Below are 26,665 nucleotides of genomic sequence, written 5' to 3'. Positions count from 1 at the left end.
GCTGGGTCAAGTCCCGGCTGCTCCACTTCCAATCCAGCTCCCTCCTAATGCACCTGGGAAAGCCACGGAAGATGACCCAAGTACTTGGGCCCCTGCACCCACATAGGAGACCTGGAAAAAGCTCCTGGCTCCTGCCTGAGGTTTGGCCTAGCTCTGGCCGTTGTGGCCATCTAAGGTATGAACCAGCGGATGGATGGTAGATCTCTCTCTCGCTCTCTCTCTTCCTCCCTCTCTTTCTCTTTCTCTCTCCCCATATCGCTGCCTTTCAAATAAATATTTAAAATATCTATTGCTTATAGAACTTAAAAAATAGCATAAAATAAACATTTTGAAGAGACCCAACACAAACCTATTATTTACAGTAACTGTTTGAATATAGGTTTATCTACACTCCATATCCTCTGATAAAAACAGGCCATACCAGAGAGCACTGAAGGCACAAATTGTATTCTGTTTCTTTTTAACTGATAAACTGCTAGTGCTAGAGCAGTTCAAGAGTAGGTAATCAATAAATTATTTTGAACAAATTCAGTTCCTAACAATAGTAACAAGATCTAATAATCTTGGAAGCCTAATTTCAGATCTTAAAACTGAATAGGACTTTTGAGGTCACCAACTGTAACCATATAGTTATAAATGCCAAGATATGAACCAGGCTAAGGAAAAAATACTAAAGTACAATTATAAATCACAAACACAGGATATTCTATACTGGCCAAATAAAGCACACATAAAAAGAAATTTATTTAAAGAATTTATACTATATATATGTGTATATATAAACACCTTCAAATTTTAGTTCAAATATTAAAACCTTTTGAATAAAGTGTCTAATGCTGCACTAATGAAACTGCATAAATCCTACTTGTAATAACAAAAAACATATTAAATACATGCATTTAACTGTACAAGGAAAGACAACTTACACAGAAGTTTCAAACAGTCGTCCTTGTTTTTTAAACGATCTTTAATATCTCCTGATACAAGTACAGAATACGGACATGCCATTTCTTTTAGAAAACCACTTATCTCAAGCTGGAAGCTCTCCAAATCATCTCGTCCTTTAAAAAGATAAATCATAAAACATTTACTGAAAACTTACATATAATCTGATACTATCCAATACACTACTAGTTGATTTCAATTTTACATTGAGTTCTAAGTTTTCACTTTCACATCTAATCCTTAGATGTAGGAACACAAAATTTAGGGAAAGGCAATCAAATTGTTTCGACATAAAGTATTTTTAAACTTAAGAAAATAGATATCCATTTAAGAAATATCTAAACATGAAACTTTAAATATTTTTATATTTAAATCCCTGACATGCTTCTTCCAATGGACTGTACATAAAATCAGGTACATCAGAAAATTTTCATGTTAGCCACTGAAATATTAAAAGTTTATGCCCACAATTATTTGGCTGATTCTTTTCTGTTGCATTTCTTTGCATTCACATAGTAAGTACAATTATCTAATTAAGCTTCACTGCTTTTCATTTCATAATATAATTATATAGGAATTTGTATCATATGTTTTGAATTTAGATTATTTTACTCTGCTTCAAGTAAGTTGTTAGATTTGGCAAAATAATAATTTTAAAAATAATGGTAGTTTTCCCTTTTGTTACCCCCTAGCAACACTCAATAATTCTTCACTTATCATACTATCTTAAACTCAATCAAAGACTCACAAGGACTTTGTTACTGAGATGGTGATGAACTACACAAACTGTATGAGCTAGTACAGAAGTTTTTTATAAAGGTATTTCTATATGAATCCATGCGCTAAATTAAGGACCTGGGAATAAAACTTAAATTAGCAAGTATATATATTTATAAAGAACTTCAATTCAAAATAAGCAGCAGTCAAAAATTTAAATTTTTTGTTTGTTTGTTTAATTTTTTGACAGGCAGAGTAGACAGAGAGAGAGACAGAGAGAAAGGTCTTCCTTTGCCATTGGTTCACCCTCCAATGGCCACCGCGGCCAGCGCGCTACGGCCGGCGCACCGCGCTGATCCGAAGCCAGGAGCCAGATGCTTCTCCTGATCTCCCATCGGGTGCAGGGCCCAAGCACTTGGGCCATCCTCCACTGCACTCCCTGGCCACAGCAGAGAGCTGGCCTGGAATAGGGGCAACCGGGACAGAATCCGGTGCCCCGACCGGGACTAGAACCCGGTGTGCCAGCGCCGCAAGGCGGAGGATTAGCCTAGTGAGCCGCGGCGCCGGCCAAAAATTTAATTTTTAAATAAGTACAGGGACAGATATTGTGGTGCTGTGGGTTAAGTCAAGGCTTGGGACTACTGCATGCCTTATCAGAGTGCCTAGAGTCTTGCCTCTATTTTCCAACCCAACTTCCTGTTTATGTGCAAAAGAAGCAACAGATTATGGCCCAACTACATGGGTTACTACCACCCATATAGAGACTCAGAGGGAATTCCTGATTTCTGACTTCAACCTGGCCCAGCTCTGGCTGTTGCAGGCATTTGGGGAGTGAACCACGAGATGGAAGATATCTCTCTTTGTCCATCTCTGTCATTTGCATTTCAAACAAACAAATCTTTTAAAAAATAATAAATAAGCTAATGCAGCTCTATTTTTTCTAAGGATAATACTAAAGTTAAGACAGCAGATAAATAGTAATTGCTTATATTTTTATAGCAAATTTAAGAATCCATTTTGAATTCATATAAAGTTAATCAAAAAGATATTAATATCTCATACTAAAGTTCTTGATAATATTAGTGATTTTCTTTGTACAGTGCACACAGTAAAATTATATTATGAGATATTAGTTCATTTCATCATAAAACCAAAAGGTAAGAAAACATAATGGCAATACCAGCTGAAGTGATACTTTCTTCCAAGTTGCATAACGACTTTATCTGAGAGCCTAACCAAACACATAGCTCTGAAAATTCAGGGGAAGACAGTCCAGCCTCTGCTGCTTTGGTAAGGATTTGCTCTTCTAACAGTGGTCCCTTATACCTACAAAAGAAGACATGAAAGTTAAAAAAACAAGAAACTCCTCCAATACTCTGTGTATCAACGCTTGCTGCTTTTGTAAATAAAACGTTGCTGGAACAAAGCTAATAAACATATTACTTTTCAGACTGTCTATGCAGAGATGAGTAGCTGAAAGAAAGGTAAAATGGCCAGAAAAGCCTTCAGTCGAACCAGGCGGCCTTTTACAGAAATGTCTGAGACCTCTTCTAATCAACATTTAACTTCTTTTCTACATCACCACATTTTATAGTAAAACCACCCATTTTAAGAAAATACTATAAATAACAGAAAGTATAATGAGAAAGAAAGTCTAATATCTCCATTTTAGTTATAAGAATAAGAACTACAGTGGAAAAGGTATAGCTGCAAGTTTATAACTTTAAAAAATTAAAGCTGAATAGAGCCTGAGATCTTTTTTTTCTTTTCGGATAGGCAGAATTAGACAGTGAGAGAGAGAGAGAGACAGAGAGAAAGGTCTTCCTTTTTCCGTTGGTTCACCCCCCAAGTGGCCGCTACAGCCGGCGTGTTACGCTGTTCCGAAGCCAGGAGCCAGGTGCTTCCTCCTGGTCTCCCATGCGGGTACAGGGCCCAAGCACTTGGGCCATCCTTCCCTGCACTCCCAGGCCACAGCAGAGAGCTGGGCTGGAAGAGGAGCAACTGGGATAGAATCCGGCGCCCCAACCGGAACTAGAACCCGGAGTGCCGGCGCCGCAGGTGGAGGATTAGCCTAGTGAGTCGCGGCACCGGCGGAGATCATTTTTAAACTAAATCATTTAATAATTTCATACTTTCAAATACTTCTGCAAATATATGTGACTAGAACCTTAAATTTTCAAAACTTTACATATTATTTTAATTGCCCAAGATACCAATTTTATTGTTCTGTAACTGAGCTTTTACAAAACACTATAAACTCATAGATGTTTAACATCTGCAATGTATTTTAATCCAGAGTTACTATTCTTCTGATACTCAAATTACTCAGTATCTCTGTTTAGTAGGAGCTAATTCATGTTGGCCAGAGAGTCTTCTGACTTATTCCCAATATTCTTTGAAATCATTTCTTTTTTCCTATGACAAAATACTCCTCCCCCAGACCTGTACTTCAACCAGGTGTCCCCTGTGGGTGGCAGGGACCCAAGTACTTGGGTCATCTTTGCTTTCTCAGGCCATTAGCAGGGAATAGGAACAGAAGTGGAGCAGCCAGGACTCGAACCAGTGCCCAATGTGATGCTCAAGTTGCAGGTGTCAGCCACAACACTGGCCCCCTATGTGTGTCTTCACTAGTGAAGTTGGATGTTTATGTTCAGCCAGTCTGGATCTTTTGTTTGGGGAATTTAGTCCATTTACCTTCAAGGCTATTATAGAGTAATGACTTAATTATTATTTTTAATAATATTAAATAATGACTTAAATCCTACCATTTTAAAGTTATTTCTTCTGCTGATTTCAAATATTCTTTTTCTGGTGAATTTTATACTTTCATTTGATGCATGATAGTTTTTTATCTTCCTTTGTTTCTCTATACAGGACTTACTTAAGCATCTTTGTAAGGCAAGTCTGGTGATGATGAATTCTCTTAGTTTTTGCTTGTTTTGGAAAATCTTTATCCTTGATTTATGAAGGAGAGCTTTACTGGGTATAGTATTCTTTTCCTTTAGAACTTGGAGCATAAACTTGGATTTCCTCTGTCCTATAATGTTACTGCTGAGAAATCTTCGAGTCATCTAATTCCCCTTAAGTGTGACTTGGTGCTTTTCTCATGCAAATTTTAGAATTATGTTTGTGCTATCCTTTATGAGAATTTAACTATATAGTGCTTTATTGTGATACCGTGCTGGACGCGCTGCTGGCCGGCAAGGTGCGGTGGGACCGCGAGCTGCAGGTGACCCTGATCCCCACCTTCGACTCGGCGGCCATGCACCGCTGGTACGAGGACACGCACGGCCGGCACCAGATGCTGGGCGTCACGGTGCTGGGCAGCAACAGCATGGTGTCCATGCAGGACGAGGCCTTCCCCACCTGCAAGGTCGAGTTCTAGTCCCGCCCCCTGGTTTTGGCCAGCCCCGGATGTTGTGGCCATTTGGAGAGTGAACCTGTGGGTTCCCTCTCTATATCTAATTCTGCCTTTCAAATAAATAAATTCAATTAAAAATTACAGACATAGACTAAAAGTAAATGGATGGAAAACATAAATCAAAAGTGAGCAAGAATAGCTATACTTTTATCAGACAAAATAGACTTTAACACAGAAACTTAAAAAGACAAATAACGTCATCATATAATGATCAAGAGATTAATTCAACAAGAAGATATAATAATTACAAAATAATACAACTAATTTCAGTATATCCAATTTTATAAAAGAAATATTAGATGAACAGGAAAGTTAAGCTCCAGAATAATAACAGTGGGAGACTTCAACACCCCACTTTCACCCAATGGACAAATTATCCAGCCCAAAAAAAAAAAAAAATCAACAAACATCAGAGTTAAACTAAGTTAAACTATACCACAGAATGAATGGACCTACCAGTTTCAGAACATTCCATGAAACAACTACATGTAGAATATATACTCTTTTTATTAGTGCATGCAACATTTTTCTAGGATGGACCATTATATTAAGGCCACAAAACAATTATCAAGAAAGTCAAAGAAATCAAAATCTTATCATGTATCCTTTCTAACCACAATGAACAAAACCTGAAATTATTAAAAATAAGCTTCAGAAAGTATATATCTACATGTAGACTGAATAATACGCTTCTGAATGAACAGTAACTTACTGAAGAAATCAAGAGGTAAGATAAAATTCCTTGAGCTAAAGACAAGACAATTAGGGGATACAGCAAAAGCAGCACTAAAAGGAAAGTTTATAGCAACATGTGCCTGTATCAAAAAAATATAAAGATAACAAACAACCTAACAGCATATCTCGAGGAATTATGAAAGCAAGAACAAATCAAATCCAAACTTAGTAAAAGGAAATAACAAAGAGAGATAAATAAAATAGAGAAAAATACAATACAAAAGGTCAATGAACTGAAAAGCTGGTTTTTTTTTTTTTTTTTGTGAAAAGATAAGCAAACCCAACAAACCTTTCCCTAAGCTAAAAAAAAAAAAAAAAAAAAGTGACTCGACAGCAGAGATGAAACAAGAGATACAACTGATAACACAGAAATATAAAGAACCATTAGGATTTACTATGAACAACTTACACATCAACTAACTAAAATACCTGGAAGAAATATGTACGTATTTGGATACACATTATTTACTAAAGATGAATGAAGACAACAAATCTGAACAGACCAAAAATGAGTAATTAGACTGAATCAGAAGTTAAAGTCTCCTAACTGTTAAGGAAAAATTAATACGAATTCCCAATCCATTTCAAAACCTTGAAAGGGAAGGAACCCTTTCAAACTCATTCAATGAAGCATCATTATCTTGATTCTAGAACCAGACACGGACACATCAGAAAGAAAAATACTGACCAATACACCCAGCGAACACATATATGCAAAAATTCTTAACAAAACACTAGCAAATCAAATTCAATAAAACATCAAAAAAATCATTCACCATTATTAAATGAGATTTATGCAAGCTTGAAGGGATACACAAATCAGTAAACATAATGCATAGTATCAAAAGAACAAAGGACAAGAATCATATGAATACCTCAACAGACACAGAAAAAAGCATTTGATAAAATTTAGTATTCATTCATAAAAATCTGGAAAAAATTATGTGTATAGAGGGAACATACCTCAAAATAATAATGCCTGTATATGACAAACCCACAACCAACATCATAGTGAATGGCAGAAAGTTGAAAGTATTTAGGAACTAGAACCAAACAAGGATGTCCTATTCAATATGGTAGCACGATAGCTACAAAAAAATAAAATACCTTGTAATAAATTTAACCAGGGACGTGAAAGGCCTCTACAATAAAAGATACAAACCAGTAATGAAAGAAAGTGAAGACATAGAAAAAAACAGAAACATTTCCCATGTTCATGGATTCAAAAAATGTTTTAAAAGTTTCATCATTTATTTGTTTGAAAGGCAGAGCAACACACACACACACACACACACGAAATGACAGAGGGAGAGAGAGGAGGAGGGAGGAAAGGAGGGAGAGAGAGAGAGAGGGAGGGAAGGAGAGAGAGGAAGGAAGGGAGGGAGGGAAGAAGGGAGGGGGAGAGAGAAAAAGAGAGGGAGGGAGGGAGGGAAGAAGGGGGGGAGGCAGGCAGGGAGGGAGGGAGAAAGAGAGAGATGGAGAAGGAGGGAGGGAGGGAAGGAGACAAAGAGAGATCTTCCATCCACTGAGTCTTCCCAAAAGCCTGCAACAGCTAGGGCTGGATCAGACCAAGGCAAGGAGCTCCATCTGTGTCTCCCACATGGGTGAGAGGGACCCAAATATTTAAGCCATCATCTGCTATCTCCCAGGATGTACAACAGCAGGTAACTGGACCTGAAGCGCAGAGTAGCCAAAACTCAAACCAGACATTCCAATAAGGGATGTGGGCATCCCAAGTACCAGCTTAACCTGCTGTGCGACAATGCCAGTCCCAAGAGTTAATATTACTAAAACGTCCATACCACCCAAAGCAATTACACAATCCTCATCCAAATAGCAATGACATCTTTCACCGAACTGGAAACAATCCTAAAATTCACAGGGAAACAGAAAAGTATCTTAACTGTCAAACCAATCTTAACCAGAAAGAAAAAAGCTGAAGGCATCGTAGTACCTGATTTTAAGACATACTACAGAGCTAACCAAAACAGAACAGTAAGGGCACCAAAAAAGACACACTGACCAATAGAACAGAGACCCCATAAATGAATCTAAGCATCTAATTCAACTATTTCTCAACAATTCTCAACTAATTCTCAACAAAGGCACCCAAAACATTCACTGAAGGACAGTCAATTTAATAAACAGGGCTGGGGAAATTAGATACCTATGTGCAGAAGATGTGCTCCTCCCACCTCTCACACTGCACAAAAATCAACTCAAAATGGACCATCGACCCAAAAGTTTTTGGCCTCAGCAATAATTTTTTGGATAGGACCCCAAAAGCACAGGCATCAAAAGTAAAACTAGACAAATGGAATTATATCAAATTAAGAAGCTTCTGCACAGCAAACAATCAACACAGTAAAGAGACAACTGATGGAATAGAGAATAATTTTTGCAAGATACTTATCTGACAAAGCATTAATATCTAGAATATAGAGGGTACACAAACTCAACAAAAATCAAAGATTCTGAATAGAGATTTCTCAAAAGCAGAAATACACATGGCCAACAAATACATGAAAAAAGCTCAGTATCACTAGCTATCAAAAATCACAATGGGCTATCTTCTTACTCCAGTTAGAATGAAGGATGTAGAGAAAAGGAAACCTTTATACAATGCTGGTGGGAATACAAACCAATACAGTCATTATGGAGAACAGTATGGACATTTCTCAAAAAATCTAAAATTAGATCTACAATATGACCATCTATCCCACTTCTGGGTGTATATACAGAGAAAACCTGTACCCCCATGTTCATTGCAGCACTATTCATAATATCAACTTTTAATGTCCATCAATGGACAAATGGATAAAGAAAAGGTGGTATTTACACACAATGGAATATTATTTGAGCATAAAAAGGAGGAAATCCTGAGAACTGCCAAAAAACAGATGGAACTGGAGGTCATTTTGGTAAATGAAGTAAGTCAGCTGCAGAAGGACAAACACAATACGCCCTCTTTCATATGATCTGAACTTAAACAGTAATTACCAGAGTCTGGTAAGAAGACAAAGTGGGGTGAGGAAGGATAGATAACAATACCAAACAGTAGGCCGGCGCCGCGGCTCACTAGGCTAATCCTCCGCCTTGCGGCGCCGGCACACCGGGTTCTAGTCCCGGTTGGGGCGCCGGATTCTGTCCCGGTTGCCCCTCTTCCAGGCCAGCTCTCTGCTGTGGCCAGGGAGTGCAGTGGAGGATGGCCCAGGTGCTTGGGCCCTGCACCCCATGGGAGACCAGGAAAAGCACCTGGCTCCTGGCTCCTGCCATCGGATCAGCGCGGTGCGCCGGCCGCAGCGCGCCGGCCGCGGCGGCCATTGGAGGGTGAACCAACGGCAAAGGAAGACCTTTCTCTCTGTCTCTCTCTCTCACTGTCCACTCTGTCAAAAAAAAAAATAAATAAATAAATACCAAACAATAGGAAACGAGTTCTAGTGTTCCACAGCACAGCGGAGTCACTATAGTTCACAATAAGGTATTACACACTGTTCAAAGAACTGAAGAAGGGTAGACTTTGTGGCAGAGTAGAGTAAGCTGCCCACTTGGGATGCCTGCATCCCATACTAGAGAGACTGGTTTGAATCCTGGCTACTCCACTTTAGATACAGCTTCCTGCTAATGTGCACCTGGGAGGCTAGAAGATGATGGTTCAAGTACTTGAGTCCCTGCCACTCACATGGGAGACCCAGGAGGAGTTCTTGGCTCTTAGCTTCAAGCTGGTCCAGCACAAGTGACCCAGCATATGGAAGATCTCTCTCTCTCCTTTTCCTTCCTTCCCTCCCCCACATCACCCTGCCTTTTAAATATTTAATAATAATAATAATAAAAAGACCAAAAGAGAGGAGCTCACAAACACACACAAAAAAGTGGTTTATGCTGCTATATGCATTGAAACATTGCACTGGACCCCATAAAAATATATAAATACTACTTCCTTCCACATAGAAACTTTAAAAACATCTAGAAAAACAATGCATTCCAGTAAGGAAGTATAATTCCTTCCCATGTGGTTACAAAAGCTGGCAAGGATGTGGAGAAAGGGGAACTCCTATACACTGCTGGTGGGAATGTAAATTAACGTAGCTATTGTGGAAAACAGTATGAACTTTTTTTTTTTTAATTTATTTATTTGAAAGTCAGAGTTACAGAAAGAGAGGGAAAGACAGAGAGAGATATCTTCCAGACTCTAGCTCACTTCTCAAGTGGCCACAACAGCCAGAGTTGAGCCAGGCTAAAGCCAGAAGCCAGGAGCCAGGACCTTCATCCGAGTCTCCCACATGGGTGGCAGGGGCCCAAGTGGCTGACCATCTTCCGCTGCTTTTCCCAGGTCATTAGCAGACAGCTGGATTGGAAATGGAGCAGCCAGGACTGGAACCTTGCAAGCAAGAGCTTTACCCGCTACACCACAAAGCCAGTCCAGGAGATTTTTTTAAAAACTAGAAATAGACAACATATCTCAAGCAACCCCACTTTTGGGTATTTAGCCAAAAGACATTAACGTGTTGTATCAAAGAGATACCTGTACCACAATGTTTATAGTAACAGTGCTCACAACTGCCAAAACATGGAATCATCCACAGTGTCCATCATCATCACATAAATGGATTAAGAAAATGTGGTATGTACACACTCACAATCCCACAATGGAGTATTATTCCACTATTAAAAAAAGAATGAAATTCTACTACTTGCATCAAAAAGGATGCAACTGGAGGACATCACACTTAGTGAAATAACCAGGACACAGAAAGACAAATACCATATGTTGTCCCTTATTTGTGGGCACTAAAATTTAAAAAAATAGACAAAAAAAAAAGGCAAGAAATGCCTGTGTATGTAACAGTACTGCTGCAATTATAGTTTTGTGAAGCTTTGTCGTATATCTTTGTCAAACCAAGGTCTAAGAATGATATATTGGGGACTGGCATTGAGGCAAAATGGGGTAAGCCACCACCTGTGACTATGGGTGCCAGTTGAAGTCTCAGCTGCTCCACTTCCAGTCCAGCTTCCTGCTAATGAACCTGGGAAAGCAGCAGAAGATGGTCCAAGTCCTTGGACCCCTGCACCCACGTGGGAGACCTGGATAAAGTTCCTGGCTCCTAGCTTTGGCCTGGCCCAGCCCCAGCCACTGCAGCCATATGAGGAGTGAACCAGACAATAGAAAATTTCTCTCTCTTCCTCTGTTAATCTGCCTTTCAAATAAATAAAAATAAATCTCCTAAAAAAAGATCTACTACTACAGTGTTAATGATCTGTGAATACGGGGCCAGCGCTGTGGCACAGCGGGTTAACGCTCTGGCCTGAAGCGCCGGCATCCCATATGGGCGCCGGTTCTAGTCCCAGCTGCTCTCCTTCCAATCCCGCTCTCTACTGTGGCCTGGATAGCAGTAGAGGATGGCCCAAGTCCTTGGGCCCCTGCACCTGCATGGGAGACCTGGAAGAAGTCCTGGCTCCTGGCTTCAAATCGGCACAGCTCCGGCCATGGCGGCCATTTGGGGAGTGAACCGTCGGATGGAAGACCTCTTTCTCTCTCTCCCTGCCTCTCCTCTCTCTGTGTAACTCTTGAGTTTCAAGTAAAATAAATAAATCTTTAAAAAAAATCTGTGATTATTTTTAAATTTACTGTATATGAGTGGAATTCCATATTTTCATCTGATTACTGCTTATAGCCCTTGCCTATACTCCAGCTGACTAGGGTCTTTTTGCTTTTCAGTTGTTGAATTCATTATTTAGTGGAGCATTAAGCCTCTGACTATAATGTAAACCAAAATGTTATCTCAAAAATTAAGAAAGGAAAGATGAAAAGAAAGGGAGGATGAAGGGAGAAAGTATCGTTATATTCTCAGAACTGTATTTAAAAACTACAAAGAATCTGTTGTCTTTGTATTAAAATAACACATCAACATGAGAATTGATAACTCCATTGTAGTAATTATCATACATTTACTGTGACCTGAAAATCTAATGTATTAATAAATTTCTTTAAAAATAAAATTTTAAAAGGCAACACATACATGTTCTAATTTACCTATCCAGTATTTGGAGTTACTCAACTGTCTTCATTGACCATATTTTTTTTAATCAGCCTCTAGTAAAGGATATTTGGATTGTTTCCAATGTGTGCTATTACAGTTTGGCAACTTTTTTGTCAGTGTGTGTCTGAGATATTCCTAGAAGCAGGATTCCTGAGTAAAAGGCAAATGGAAATGTAACTTTGCTAGATATACTTAAATTTTCCTCCACAGGACTGTAACATCAAAATAAGGGAGTACCCCCCTCCCATAGCTCACCAAAGTTATCAATCCTGGATTTGTGACCATCCGGTAGTTCAGTATAGTTTTAACTTGCATTTCTGTTATGAGTTATGTTATGAGCCTCTGTTATGCACCTTTGCAAGTGCTTTAAGACCATTTGCTTTTATTTTTCTCTCTGAATTTTCTGGCTGTATTTCATGAAGAGTGAAATACCCATTTTGCAGGTACAGAAATTAGGACTTAACAATGTTAGGACAACCACCTACTTAAGTAGCAGGGCAGGCATGGTGCTTAGCATATATATCTGTAACTCATTTAGTATTTATAGTGCTTTAAAGTGATTATTATTCTAATTCTATAGGATCAGAAGATAATTAAGTGATGGCACTATGATTTAAGTACAAATTTGACTTCAAACCATTTGAACTCTTAAACCTCTCTCCACACTTGTAAGGAAACTAATCAAAAAAATCAGACCCAAATGATATGGCGAGGCACAGGTTTGGCTGCAAGTGAAATATTGACCCCGCACCAGCAGCCCAAGGATGGTTTCTCTGCTATCTTTCCTCCATGTCCAATAGTGCTTCTCATTGAGATTTTTACAATTTTACTTCGTTTATTTGAAAGACAGAGTTACACAGAGAGGCAGAGACAGGAAGAGAAAGAGAAAGAGGTCTTCCATTTGCTGGTTCACTCCTCAAACAGCTGCAACACTGCAGCTGGGGCTATCAGAAGCCAGGAGCTTCTTCCGGGTCACACACGTGGATGTAGGAGCCCAAGGTCTTGGGCCATCCTCTCCTGCTTTCCCAGGTACATTAACAGGGAGCTGGATGGGAAGTGGAGCAGCCAGGACTGGAACCAGCGCCCATATGGGATACTGCAGGCCAGGGCTTTAACCGGCGGCACCACAGCACTGGCCCTACTCATTGAGATTTAACAGTAAACATTTAACTTCCCCCATCAACTTTCACTTCTGCAAGAAAGCAATAACTATAAACTCTTGAATAAATTTAACTAGTTCATATCGGTGGTAAGTCATTTCTCATTGTCATGCGAATTACAAAGTTTAAAAAAAATCAAATCACTAAAAATGCTAAGTTTAAAGGAAAAAATTCACAATCTTTAATGCCTTATCTCATCAAGAGGTAAAAAGCGGGAAAAGTGCATTTACTAAACCTTAACATCTAATAACAATCGTAATAGCAGCTAACATTTGTAAACGTATTGTATAGTAGGCCAACACGAAATACTTGAGGTATATTACAGCAATTAATTGCCACAATCATCTACAAGGTTATTTATTCAGCTACTAGTCATTTGCAGTGGTGAGAGCCGGTTCTAAGGTGTTGCTGGAAATGTATCACTAACAACCAAGGTACCTGATTTCTAAGAGCTGACTTGAACAAGACGAGGAAGTTCAGAGACAAATAAATTGGCAGCACAAAATACTCCGGGATAAGTACAAAGTCCGTGAGGAGGCTGAGGGGAGACTGTGTTGCAGATATGGATCCCCGCATCTGGAAGTCTAAACGGCACCCCCATCTCCCACCCCAGTCCTCAACGACTGTGAACAGCAGTGGACTCTAGGTACCCGCCCCCGACCATGTAAGCTAACAGTCATCTGCGAACGCTTTCCTCCCAGCCTAGCACGCAAACACGCACTAACGAGACGACGAAATGGGCTCCCTCCTAAACTAAATCCCGAGCCTCAAGAACGGCGCGAGTGGCACACCGCAGGCGACAATAGTCCAAGCCCGCCGTTCGGACCCAGCACCGCCCTGGGGGCCGCCACACTTTATTCTAAGTAACCCCCGCCGCCGTGGGCTCGCTCGGGGACCGAAGCTGGGCGGGCCGCTCGGCGCCTTCCCGGCTGCAGGGTTTCGAGGCCAGGAGTCTGGAAGAGGGGGCCACGCGACCCAGCTCTCCGGCCTTGCTCCACCCCCAAAACGGATTGCTCTCCCGCCTTCTGCTTAACTCCGTCGGCGCCGGAGGGAGCGAGGCGGGGAGAGAGGCCTACAACCCGCAGTCCAGGCTTTGCGGAGGCCCGCGGGTAGGAGGCTGCGGCAGCCAAGCGGTGGGAGAGGTTAGGTTTTCCGGGGGAAAATGTCCCCCAACAACACTCACCCCAACGCCTCTAGTGTATCCAGCACGTCTCCCTCCATCGTAGGTTCCGGACCCGGCTCGGGCCCTCTCATGGTCCTTGGGCCCAAAGCCGTTCAGCGCTCTAAAGAGCCCGCCGGAAACCAACATTGCAGAGCGCTAAGGTTCCGGTACGGCCTCGAATGCAGAGCACTTCCAACCCAGGGCAGATGTTCCAGGCGAGAGCAATCGACTCTTGATCGCACTTGAAACCGCTTTATGTAATGGAAGTAATGTTTTAAAATAAAAATAAGAAATAATGATATTAAAAGGGTTTTCTTATGCTGAGTCCTATGTATTGAAATCAATCTTCACAAATAGGATTTTACCAGAGTTGATCTCAACCTACCGGATTCCAGACCTCTTTTTATAACAAAAATCCTGACACACAATTATGATTATCTTAAGCTGAAATTAGTACGATCATGTACTTGCAGACATAATTTTTAAATCAACATGTACAGGAATTCTTTAGCTTTAAAGAAATAAAAGAAATGCAACATAACAAAATAATTTCACGTTTCAAACCAATGAGGTTATCAGGTGCTTGCATTAATGCGGAGAATCCTCTTTAATACATATGCGGACTATGTGTTGTAGTAATAAAATAGGAGTTGCATAAGCAATGCAAATACCATGAGAAAAGTAGTTGATGTGATTTTCCAAAATTGTGACTAGCTCCTCATAAAGTTCTAAACAAATGAAACATAATATTCTTTCTGTGAGAATTTCAATCTCTAAACAATGCAAAAAATGTAAGGTTCATACATAAAAAGGAATCAGGGTATGGGATCAGATCATTGTTGGCCAGTAGGTCCATCACCTGCACGAATAACCCAGCTGAACTGCTGGAATGAGTTCAAGAGGTGCAAGCATAACTTGATCCCTATAAAAGACTGTCCTGTCCCCTGCATCGTAGAATACATGGTAACCCTAGCCCCAGTCCAAAAGTCAGTAATGCTCTCACCTCCCTAACCATTGTTACAAACAAAAAGCTTACCCATAAATTTGCACAGTAAGTACAAAATGCCTTAAAGTAAATTATTTGCCATTCAATGAATCTGAATTCATCCCCAACCAAGAGGTTGGATAATACATATTCTCAGTGATACTGCCTCCATCAAAGAGAGTCACAGAAGGTGCTAGTCTTATGGGGCATCGGCAAAAAGCCTGTAAAAAACAAACAGAATGAGGTGCCTGCTCTTCATCAGTGTTGACCTAGGGTATTCTGCTGCTGTTTTTCCTTTAAAAATAAATAAGCAAACAACAAAACTGAAGCACAGGAAAAAGAAAGGCTTTTTTAAAGCATGACAGATATCCAGAAAAGATGAAAAAGTCTAACATTGTAAATGTAGTCATTGGACTATAACATGGAGACCATGAGAAAATAAGAACGGAGGCAAAAAAAAAAAAAATCCAGCAAAGAATTTTTTAACAAAACAAGCACTGATTCAAGACTAACACCAAACAGGATAAACAAAGAAAATCACAATTTAGGAAAATTGTAGTAAAACAAATTGAAAACAAAAGATAAAATAAAATTGTAAAAGAAGTTCGAGGAAAAAATCATAAACTGACATTTCAGGAGAAATAATGGAAACAAGAAAATAATGAAATAGTATCTTTAACATATTTTAAATAAGAGCAAATTTAGAATTTTATATGCAGTGGAAATATCCTTAAGAACTGAATTCAAAATAAAGATGTTTTCAATTAAATAAAAAATTATATAAATTGTTTCCAGCAGATCCACATCAAAAGAAATATTTAAAAAATGTCTTCAGGTAAAAAGAAAATGATGGCAGAGAAAAAAAGTAAATGAAGCCCAATAGTACAACAAGAATAAACAGTACTATTGGAAAGGGTGAATATGTGAGAAACTAGAGAAGTACTGACTGTTCAGAACATAATAGTGATGTGTTATGAAATTTGAAATATGGAAAGAATTTGGAGTTGGGGTGGGGACTGAATTAAAGAACTCTTAAGTTTCTTCCATCATCACGCAAGTAGTGAAGTATCTAATTTATAGTAATGAATCAAGGTTGTTCATTTCCATAATTAGGGTAATCAGTAAAGAAATAATCAAATATTATGTAACTACCATCTAAAAGATGCACCTGTGTGGGATACCCGGAAGAAGCTCCTGGCTCCTGGCTTCGGATCCGCCCAGCTCCAGCCCTGAGGGCCATTTGGGGAGTGAACCGGCAGGTGGAAGACCTCTCTCTCTCTTTCTCCTCTCTCTCTCTCTCTCTCTCTCTCTGTAAAATAAAATAAATATAAAACAAAACAAAAATGCAAAACAACATGTTAAATCATAAGATAGCCGAGTAGCAATATTAGTATCAGAAAAATAGCTATCAGGGACCGGGGCTGTGTCGTAGTAGGTAAAGCCACCACCTGCAGTGTTGGCATCCCATATGGGTGCCGATTCGAGTCCTGGCTGCTCCACTTCCCATCCAGCTCTCTGCTATGGCCTGGGAAAGCAGTAGAAAATGGCCCAAGTAGGCCAGCGCCATGGCTCAATAGGCTAATCCTCTGCCTTGCGGCACCAGTACACTGAGTTCTAGTCCCGGTCAGGGCGCCAGATTCTGTCTCGGTTGCCCCTCTTCCAGGCCAGCTCTCTGCTGTGGCCCAGGAGTGCAGGGGAGGATGGCCCAAGTCCTTGGGTCCTGTACCCCATGGGAGACCAGGAGAAACACCTGGCTCCTGGCTTCGAATCAACGCGATGCGCCAGCCACAGCGTGCCGGCTGCGGCGGCCATTGGAGGGTGAACCAACGGTGAAAGGAAGACCTTTCTCTCTGTCTCTCTCTCTCTCACTGTCCACTCTGCCTGTCAAATAAATAAATAGAAAATGGCCCAAGTTCCTGGGCCCCTGCACCCATGTGGGAGACCCAGAAGAAGCTCCTGGCTCCTGGCTTCAGATCAGCACAGCTCTGGAGGTTGCAGCCAATTGGGGAGTGAACCAGTGGGTGGAAGACCTGTCTTTCTCTCTCTCTCTCTCTCTCTCTCTCTCTCTCTTTCTCTCTCTCTCTGCCTCTACTTCTCTCTGTGTGTGTAACTCAAACAAATATAATATTTTTAAAAAATAATCTCTGTTTAAAAAAATAGCTAAAAGTGCAAGAAATATTATAGAGATAATAGGAACATTTCATAATGATAAAAGGGTCAAGACAGCATAACGCTATAACAATCTTAAATGCTTACTTTTGGTCTCAAAATAAGTAAATAAATAATCCAACAAATTACATGAGAAATCAGTAAAGCTAAAATCACAGAAGATTTTTAAGATACATCTCTCATGAAATAATATAATAAGCAGTCAAAAATCAGTAGACATATACAAGATTATAAAATGTAGTTCATAAATTTGACTTAATGGATATACATACATCACCACTCCCTAAAACTTCAGAATATATTTTTTCAAGCACACATATCACTTATAAAAGTTGACCTTATACTTTTATCTGAAGAGAGGAAAGAACTTTCACTTTGATTATGGCCCTCTCTAAATACTGACAGAGTTCATGGACTCAAAAGGCTTCCATAGCCTTGGCAGCTCATGACAAGAACCTTGGGTGATCACTGACGTCATAAATAAGAGTGCCAATTGTTAAATCAACAACAAGAGTCACTGTGCACTTACTCCCCATGTAGGATCTCTGTCCTTAATGTGTTGTACTATGCGAATTAATGGTAAAACTTGTCTTCAAACAGTACTTTACATGTTGTGTGTCTCTGTGAGTGCAAACTGTTAAAATATTTACTTAGTATAGAGTTGGCCTTCTGTATATAAAGGTAATTAAAAATGAATCTTAATGAAGAATGGGATGGGAGAGGGAGTAAGAGGTGGGATGGGAGTGGGGGTGGGAGGGTGGGTATGGGGGGAAGAACCGCTATATTCCTAAAGCTGTACCTATGAAATTTGTATTTACTAAATAAAAGCTTTCTTTAAAAAAAAAAAAAACAGTTGACCTTACAGCAAAGCCTAAAGGCAGTCTCATCACATGAGAAGGTTGAAATCATAGAGCATGTCCTGTAACTAAAGCAGAATTAAACGAGGAATCACCAAGAAGAGAACTTTACAAATCCCCAAATATTTGAGTCTGGAATTGAAGCAATACAATTCTAAATATTAAGGCATCAAAACAGCAATGAAAATGGGAACTGGAGAATGCCCTGAACCGGTTGATAACACAAATACAACATACCAATGCAGAGAGGGTGCTGGAGATCAGCTCTTCAACCTGCGGGATGCTGGGCCCAGCTGGCATTGATCAGAGTCTTCCGCAGGGACAGCTTCAAGAGGGTGCGTGCCAAGCAGCACCTGGAGACGTGCACATTGTGATCACACATGTAATTTCACACCGCCTGGACCATAAAATGGGTCCTTTTTATGAAAAGGCAATGTGATAGATGAGCCGTTTTGTGAACCTTCTCTTGGGGAGCTGGTGAAGAGACTGTGGGCAGAAAAGGCAAACGTCCATGCAAAGTCAGTGTTCCCTTCAAGACAGAGTGTCGCAGCTCACTAGGCTAATCCTCCGCCTTGCGGCGCCGGCACACCGAGTTCTAGCCCCGGTCTGGGCGTCGGATTGTCCCGGTTGCCCCTCTTCCAGGCCAGCTCTCTGCTGTGGCCAGGGAGTGCAGTGGAGGATGGCCCAAGTGCTTGGGCCTAGCACCCGCATGGGAGACCAGGAGAAGCACCTGGTTCCTGGCTTCGGATCAGCGCGGTGCACCGGCTGCAGGGCACCGGCTGTGGTGGCCATTGGAGGGTGAACCAACGGCAAAAAGGAAGACCTTTCTCTCTCTCTCACTGTCCACTCTTCCTGTCCAAAAAAAAAAAAAAAAAAAAAAAGACAGAGTGTAATGCAACCTGCAACCTTCTACCAGGTGACTGGTGCAATCCCTGAGGAAAACGCCACATGGAGGTCTCCCCTGCCAGCAGGCTAGCCTTCAGCAGTACAGTATGCGTGCCCATATGCTCACCCCACTTCTGCCTCACTGATCTCTTCCATCATGCTTTGTTCCCTGGGATTGTCCTCACCAGTAATGGCTTACCGCATGAGCATCTGTCTCGAATTCTGTTTTCCAGGGAACCCAGGCTAAGATAATTGATACCAGTTATTAAGTATTTATTAAGGACCTGACACTCTTTTTTTAAACTTTAGATTGCTTACTTATTTTGAAAGTAAACTTTTAAAAGAAATTAAAGTAAAATACATGTACAGAAAAGTGTGGACAGAATCCACCCACCATGAAGAATACTCATTGTTGGGTCAATGCATAGTCTATGCTTAATACCAAGCCTGCCCTACTCATGGGCCCTTTATGAACGCTCAGGGGTAGCTGAGCACAGAGTCTGGCTGACATCCCTGGGACAGACCATCAGTCCTCCCGGTCACTGAGTGTCTTTTGCCCCTCACATACCTTTGTGCCCATTCTCTTGGATCTAATCATATGTCTCTCGCCCGGGCTTCCTTGTCTCTAACTGTCCAGCCAAGCCATTTGTTTTCCAAGGATTCAATGTGTATCCATATCTCCAACATACAGAACTGCAAGGAAAATCTGTCTTGGAGGCAGTCCCTCAGCTGAAGAAAGAGGAGATAATCTATCTGCTTAGCTCTACCTGTTTTATATTGGTCAAAAAAAAAAAAATCCCTGTTCTTAGAGTTGCATCATTTTGCCTCTTTGACAACTTTTCTGGATCCCAGATCCCGTGTTCTTCATCCTGGGATTTCTCCAAGTGCAGACGAAGCAGAGGAGGCAGAAACTCCAGGTATGCGTGGCTGACTGGCTAAGCTGTATGCAATGGCAAAGGAGAAGCATACAGACTCTCAGAGTAAGACATCAGCGGGCCTGACAGGGTGTAAGAAAAGTCAAGTGGTACCTTGGTGGCTGCGATGGAGCAAGCCCTTAAGTGTTCAGAAGAAGGAGACACATAAACTTAGTGTTCAACATATACATGGCCCAAAATCCAAGCCTGATCTGGCTCCAGCATACATCTTTCCAAATTCATCCATCAACATTCCCCCACACCATTTACAACACTGGCTTCTGATCAGTTTCTCTATGGAGCCCTGTCACAAGTTCCCTGAGTGTTCAGTAGTTACTTGTGGAATGAATGGATAGAACAGAATAGAACAGAACCACAGTATCCAGAGATACCTTCACCTTGTTGGCTGGAACTTGGTCCAATAAATATCCTTGAGAGGGGATATAGGAGATACTTCCTTCCACCTAGGACTAAACATTCTGTTTGAAATAAAGTTTTACTTATTTTAAGAGAAAATGCTACTTCCTATTCCAGCTGTGAAGAATAATTACGGTGAATCTAGGAGACAAGAGGGTTTTCCACTCAATTGATTTCAATATTATGTGTCATAGGATTAAATAACTACTATAACCCCAAAGTTTCAGTGGGTTAAGATAATGCACATTTTTGCCTCATTCATGTCATACTCTCATGAAGTGTTCAGTGGGACTGTGTGGCACACTATATTTCCAATGATGGTCATGGCAATGTCATCAATTCCATGTGCTCACTGGCAAATGACTTTGCCACTCCCCCATCAAGAGGTACAGTTTATTTCTCTACTTGAATCAAGGCCGGTCCTGTGACCACTTTCACTGTGGCCAGGAGAGGCTGACCACCATAATTTAAGACTATCTAAGGGCCGGCGCTGTGGCATAGCTGGTAAAGCCACCACCTGCCGTGCTGTCATCCTACATAGTTGTTGGTTCAAATCCCAGCTGCTCCACTTCTGATCCAGCTCTTTGCTATGGCCTGGGAAAGCAGTAGAAGATGACCCAAGCTGCTGGGCCCCTGCACCCATGTGGGAGACATGGAAGAAGCTCCTGGCTCCTGGCTTCAGATTGGTGCAGCTCCAGCCGTTGTGGCCATCTAGGGAGTGAGCAAACAAATGGAAGACTTTTCTCTCTCTCTTTCTCTCTCTCTGTCTCTGCCTCTCCTTCTCTCTCTGTGCAACTCTGACTTTCAAGTAAATAAATAAATCTTTAAAAAAGAAAAATACTATCTAGACTCATCCTGGCAGCTGGCAGTAAGGTTAGCATCCTCTGAACACAAGGAGGTAAAAAGGAGATACCCAAACAACTGGGGAACTGAGAAGAAGGGGAACACGTGTTGAGCAACCCAGACAGCAAATGTCTACCTTAATAATTTTGTATTTACTCTCTCATGTTACATTCTAGTGCAAAAATAGAATATGTAAACATACTTAGATTCATACATGAAATCAACTGTTACATGAGTAAACATCAGGTAGATAATTTTAAGGCATTATCTTGTGTTTCTTTGAGGTGTTAAACACATCATAAAGTTAAGGGTAATCTTTGTCCTGTTTTATTGTTTAAAAATATTTATTTATTTATTTATTTGAAAGTTGGAATTATACAGAGAGAGAAGGAGAGGCAGAGAGAGAGAGAGACAGAGACAGAGACAGAGACAGAGGTCTTCCATCTGCTGGTTCACTCCCCAGATGGCAGCAATGGCCAGAGCTGCGCAAATCCAAAGCCAGGAGCCAGGAGCTTCTTCTGGGTCTCCCACATGGGTGCAGGGGCCCAAGGATTTGGGCCATCTTCTACTGCTTTTCCAGGCTGTAGCAGAGAGCTGGATCAGAAGTGGAGCAGCCAGGACTTGAATCGGTGCCCACATGGGATGCCGGCACTGCAGGTGGCGGCCTTACCCGCTTTGCCACTGCACCAGCCCTGTCTTGTTTTATTTTATATAGGAAGATGTGAATAACTGACTTTGCATTCATATTCGTCCAATTCAAACTACAAATAGTCCCTTTTCTTGATCCATATAAAATGCTAGGAGAACAGGCTTATTTTAAATGGTAGGCATGGTAACCCACAGCCAGAAAATACTAAAAGCTACCTAATTCATTAACAGCAGCTTCATATTTTATTAGTTCCAAGCATTTATGTTGAAGAAGATAATCGTGATCATGAAAAATAAAGTATTATGCCATGTTTTGTACCTTGCTACAAATAAATTGTATGAGTTCAAAAATCTCAAAGCTGCATTTTAAGGAAGATGACATTCTCTCTGTCTGGATCCAATGATAGAAAATCTTTACAGGCAATGTTGTGATGGCACACCGCATTGTGTGACTGCCATCCCACTAGGGACTTTGGTGAGCCGTGATGTCTACCTCGTGAGCAATTAAAACTCAATTAAGCTATGGTGTAGCAGGTAAAGCCACTACCTGCAGTGTAGGCATCCCATATGGGTGTAGATTCAAGTCCCGGATGCTCCACTTCTGATCCGGCTCTCTGCTGTGGCCTGGGAAAGCAGTAGAAGATGGCCCAAGTCCTTGGGTCCCCTGCACCCATGTGGGAGACCCGGAAGAAGCTCCAGGCTCCTGGCTTCAGATTGCACAGCTCTGGCCACTGTGGCTACTCTCTGTAACTCTGCCTTTCAAATAAATAAATCAATCTTTAAAAAAAAAAAAAAAACTCAATTAAGCCGTCGCCGTGGCTCACTAAGCTAATCCTCCGCCTTGCGGCGCCGGCACACCGGGTTCTAGTCCCGGTCGAGGCGCCAGATTCTGTCCCTCTGTCCCGGTTGCCCCTCTTCCAGGCCAGCTCTCTGCTGTGGCCAGGGAGTGCAGTGGAGGATGGCCCAAGTACTTGGGCCCTGCACCCCATGGGAGACCAGGATAAGTACCTGGCTCCTGCCATCGGATCAGTGCAGTGCGCCTGCCGCAGCGCGCTGGCTGCGGCGGCCACTGGAGTGTGAACCAACGGTAAAGGAAGACCTTTCTCCCTGTCTCTCTCTCTCTCACTATCCACTCTGCCTGTCAAAAAAAAAAAAATAATAATAAAATAAAAAAATAAAAAACTCAATTAAAATAAAAACTCAATTGTTATGTCCATCTTGTGAGCAATTAAAACTAACAAGAAATTATAAAGGAAAAAAAAAACAAATATCTTATATCTGATCATGTCTGGGTTGTTTTCCAGAAGGAAATGATTTGGTTATCTTTGTGAAAACAAAAGTCTATCCCCTCCCCCCCATAATAATGCTTAGCCTTATGTTTAAGATTCAAAAGCCTGTCTTGTTTCAAATGTTTTTGAATGAAGCCCAATAAAATTTCCTTTGACATAAAGTAGATACTCCTATGAGAACACCCTGGAAGCCTCATTGACTATTTCTCCCCTTTTTGTCTTTACTGGTATTATAAATATATATTTTTTAAAGATTTATTTATTTATTTATTTGAAAGTCAGAGTTACACAGAGAGAGAAGGAGAGGTAGAGGTAGAGGTAGAGGTAGAGGTAGAGGTAGAGAGAGAGAGAGAGGTTTTCTATCCGATAGTTCACTCCCCAATTGGCTGCAAAGGCCGGAGCTGTGCCTATCTGAAGCCAGGAGCCAAGAGCTTCTTCTGGGTCTCCCATGCAGGTACAGGGTTCCAAGTACTTGGGCCATCCTCTACTGCTTTCCCAGGCCATAGCAGAGAGCTGGATCGGAAGTGGAACAGCCAGGACTTGAACTGGCACCCATATGAGATGCCAGCATTGAAGGTGGCAGCTTTACCCGCTATGCTACAGCGCTGGCCCCTATAAATATATTTGGACTAGCAGAAACAATTAACCTGAATTATTATCAGTGCTGACATCTAATTATCTTTCTCCTTTAATTTCTTGTATAATTCAAATCTGAAACCACTAATAAGGTCCTATCCTTCAGTAATCTCCCACTGCCCAGAGGCTGTTGGCTCAAAGTGGCAGAGTTACTGATAAGCAAGTGCTTTCAATCTTCTCTGGTGCTTTTCTAACAGTAAAGAGCAACTTTCATTTTTCCCAGACACAATCGCAATGCCCAGCTGAAAGTGCATTGCAGGGCCTCACAATGGATGTCCAAGCCATTGCTCAGATTTCTCTATAGGACACAACTTTCAGGTTTTTAATCCTCAGTTAGAGTTAGTATGAAATGAAATCAACTCTTTGACAGAATTCTTTTTTCAGTAAGCTGTTTTGTTGTATCCAAATATAAAAGTACCCCAAATCTGGTGTGTCCCCAAACAAGAAATGTGTTCCAGAAAGAATCCCTATATTTATACCACTATACCATTACATAAAAGCATTGTAGATAGCACTGAGATGTTTATACAGGAAGACAGATGTGGGGAGGTGAGGATGGGGGGAAGAGAGGAGGAGAGAAGAGCTTGAGAGAGAGAGAGAGAGAGAGAGAGAGAGAATGCATTTTATTACTTGTGACAGTTTTAAAACATGCCTACAAATTCTTTGATACACTTTCCACTGAGAAGTGAGCTCTATGTAGCTTCCCTGGAACGTGGAAGGACATGTGATTGGAGGACCCGCAGAGCACAGTGGAAGTGATGCTATACCCTAAGCTAAGTCACCAAAGGCAACGCAGCTCACAACTAGACTTCTTGAGATCCTGCCTTTTGGTGCTCTAATTTTCCAGGCAAAGAGTGTGAAGCCACCATGCTAGGAGGGAGCACAGTCCAGCTAAAGTGTCCCCATGTAGGTGTACTGGCCTAAAGCTACAGCAGATGTCCCAGCAGTCAGCATCAATTGCCAGACAAGCTAAAAACCAAGTCTCCGGGGGTCCTCCTATCCACTCTTCCTCTCTGCTCTCCAAATTGTATTATTTTAAAGAAATATATTTTAGCTGGCACCGTGGCTCAATAGGCTAATCCTATTTGTTCCCAGCCATCACTGCTCCTAGATTTTGTGCCACCTCGGCTGAGGTCCCAAATGCATAAGCCTTCTCCACCATTTCATTTCTGAATTCTAGAATCCACATGGGTGATGTTTAAGCAGCACAGAAAATGTGATCTTAATGATATAGGAAGACATTTCTAAAGGGAAGACAATCAAAAGAATGATTGGGGCCAGTGCCATGGTGCACCAGGTTAATCCTCTGTCTGCAACACCATCATCCCATATGGGTGCTGGTTCTAGTCCTGGCTGCCCCTCTTCCAATCCAGCTTTCTGCTATGGCCTGGGAAAGCAGTAGAAGATGGCCCAAGTCCTTGTGCCCCTGCACCCATGAGAGAGACCAGGAAGAAGTGCCTGGCTCCTGGCTTCAGATGGGCGCAGCTCCGGCCACTGCAGCCATTTGAGGAGTGAACCAACAGAAGGGAGACCTTTCTCTCTGTCTCTCCCTCTCACTGTCTGTAACTCTAACTCTCAAATAAATAAATAAAATCTATATAAAAGAAAAAGATATGATCTGCATTGGGCCACCAGCTGTCTGTCACTCTGTCTCAGTCTGCCATAGTGCCTTTTCCATTTTATCTTCAATACCTATGTTTCTATATTCCTACTCACACATGCTGAGAATTAATCATATGGAATCAAAACTCCTAGGACTCAGGAAACCTTGGCTTTTATGCGATATAAGATATTAAGGGGGAGATGTTCTTGGTCACACAAGGTCAAAACCATTCAGATTCATCTGGAGAATTTTCAGTGAATAAACAGGAACTGTTTAACAATGAAGTAAAGCTAATATGATCAGAAAGTAACCTCTAAGAATTAATTTATGGCATTCTTCCCAAGTGTTTGTTAAAACTTAATCAACAAAAGCCACCAGGCATCAATTTATAAGCTGACAGATCAGATCTATAGTGAGGGAGCACACTGCAAATGAGGGAGCACAGTGTCATATACCATGCAACAAGAAGGAAAATGAAATGTCTTTTGTACAGTTCGAGTTCCCCTGAAGGATTCTGAGGAGAGTCTGGGTCAGTTCTAGATTGGCAGCTGTTTCTGAGTTGGGATTATGGAACTGGGGATTAACTCGGGACTAGATCTGTTGTGAGGTGTCGCTCCCCGTCTTCGTGGAGGAATGACATAGGACCCTGTGCTGTTCTTTTGTCTGCTCGGCCCTCCCCGGGTTTGCTGCTGGTTCTTCCCGGGTTGGCTACCGACCCTTCCACCTCCATGGAAGGGCGGTTCCCCCTAGCCACTTTCCCCACTTCCACGGGGGAGCGGCACACCGCCGGCCGGCTCTCTCGGGGGCTGCACAGGTGTTCCTTCAGATAGATGTTCTTGGTGCATGTTGTCTCTCTCCTCCTTTATAGTCCTCTTCCGCCAATCCCAACTCGGCTGCCCACACGCCGAGTACGCTGCTCTCCTCCAATCAGGAGCAGGTCCTACAGTTTATTGGTTGAACTGGAGGCAGCTGTGTAGAAGCTGTTTCCCTTCTCAGCGCCATATTGTGGGAAAGCAGATGCATAGAATAAGTCTTAATTCCAGTAACTTAGTCTAGTCCGAGTTGCTCCCCACATAAGGTGCATTCCACACATTGCACAGGTGTGGCAAGGTAGGCCCAGGACACTGGTAAGAAAACCGGGGTCACTTAGAGCAGGACTCAGTGCTCTTGGAAAGAAAGGCTCATGGGGCCGGTGTTGTGGCTCACTTGGTTAATCCTCCGCCTGCGGTGCCAGCATC

General features: G+C 41.6%; 1 protein-coding gene across 3 annotated transcripts in view; it reads right to left on the bottom strand.

Annotated features, from left to right (window-relative positions):
* TSLIG3B (tRNA splicing ligase complex subunit 3B) overlaps positions 1 to 14,432 on the bottom strand; it is a 39,739-nt gene extending 25,307 nt beyond the window's left edge. For 2 of the 3 annotated variants that reach the window (XR_011380847.2, XM_008269228.5), the window contains exons 1-3: positions 14,203 to 14,432; positions 2,843 to 2,988; positions 927 to 1,061 (exon numbers count right to left, since the gene is read on the bottom strand). Coding sequence is in view for 2 of the 3 variants with exons in the window: in XM_008269228.5 (XP_008267450.3) it covers positions 927 to 1,061; positions 2,843 to 2,988; positions 14,203 to 14,273 (352 nt within the window). In the remaining variant the exon portion in view is untranslated. Of the gene's footprint in view, positions 1 to 926; positions 1,062 to 2,842; positions 2,989 to 13,457; positions 14,174 to 14,202 lie in introns of those variants that run through there. The other variant, XM_089310041.1, reaches the window with a different exon arrangement.
* Between the last annotated feature and the right edge of the window lie 12,233 nt (positions 14,433 to 26,665).

The sequence above is a fragment of the Oryctolagus cuniculus genome, chromosome 12 (genome assembly GCF_051225735.1).
Source record: "Oryctolagus cuniculus isolate XC-2025 breed Fujian yellow rabbit chromosome 12, ASM5122573v1, whole genome shotgun sequence".
Classification (NCBI taxonomy): Eukaryota; Metazoa; Chordata; class Mammalia; order Lagomorpha; family Leporidae; genus Oryctolagus; species Oryctolagus cuniculus.
This window is presented reverse-complemented; position numbering and strand designations above follow the sequence as displayed.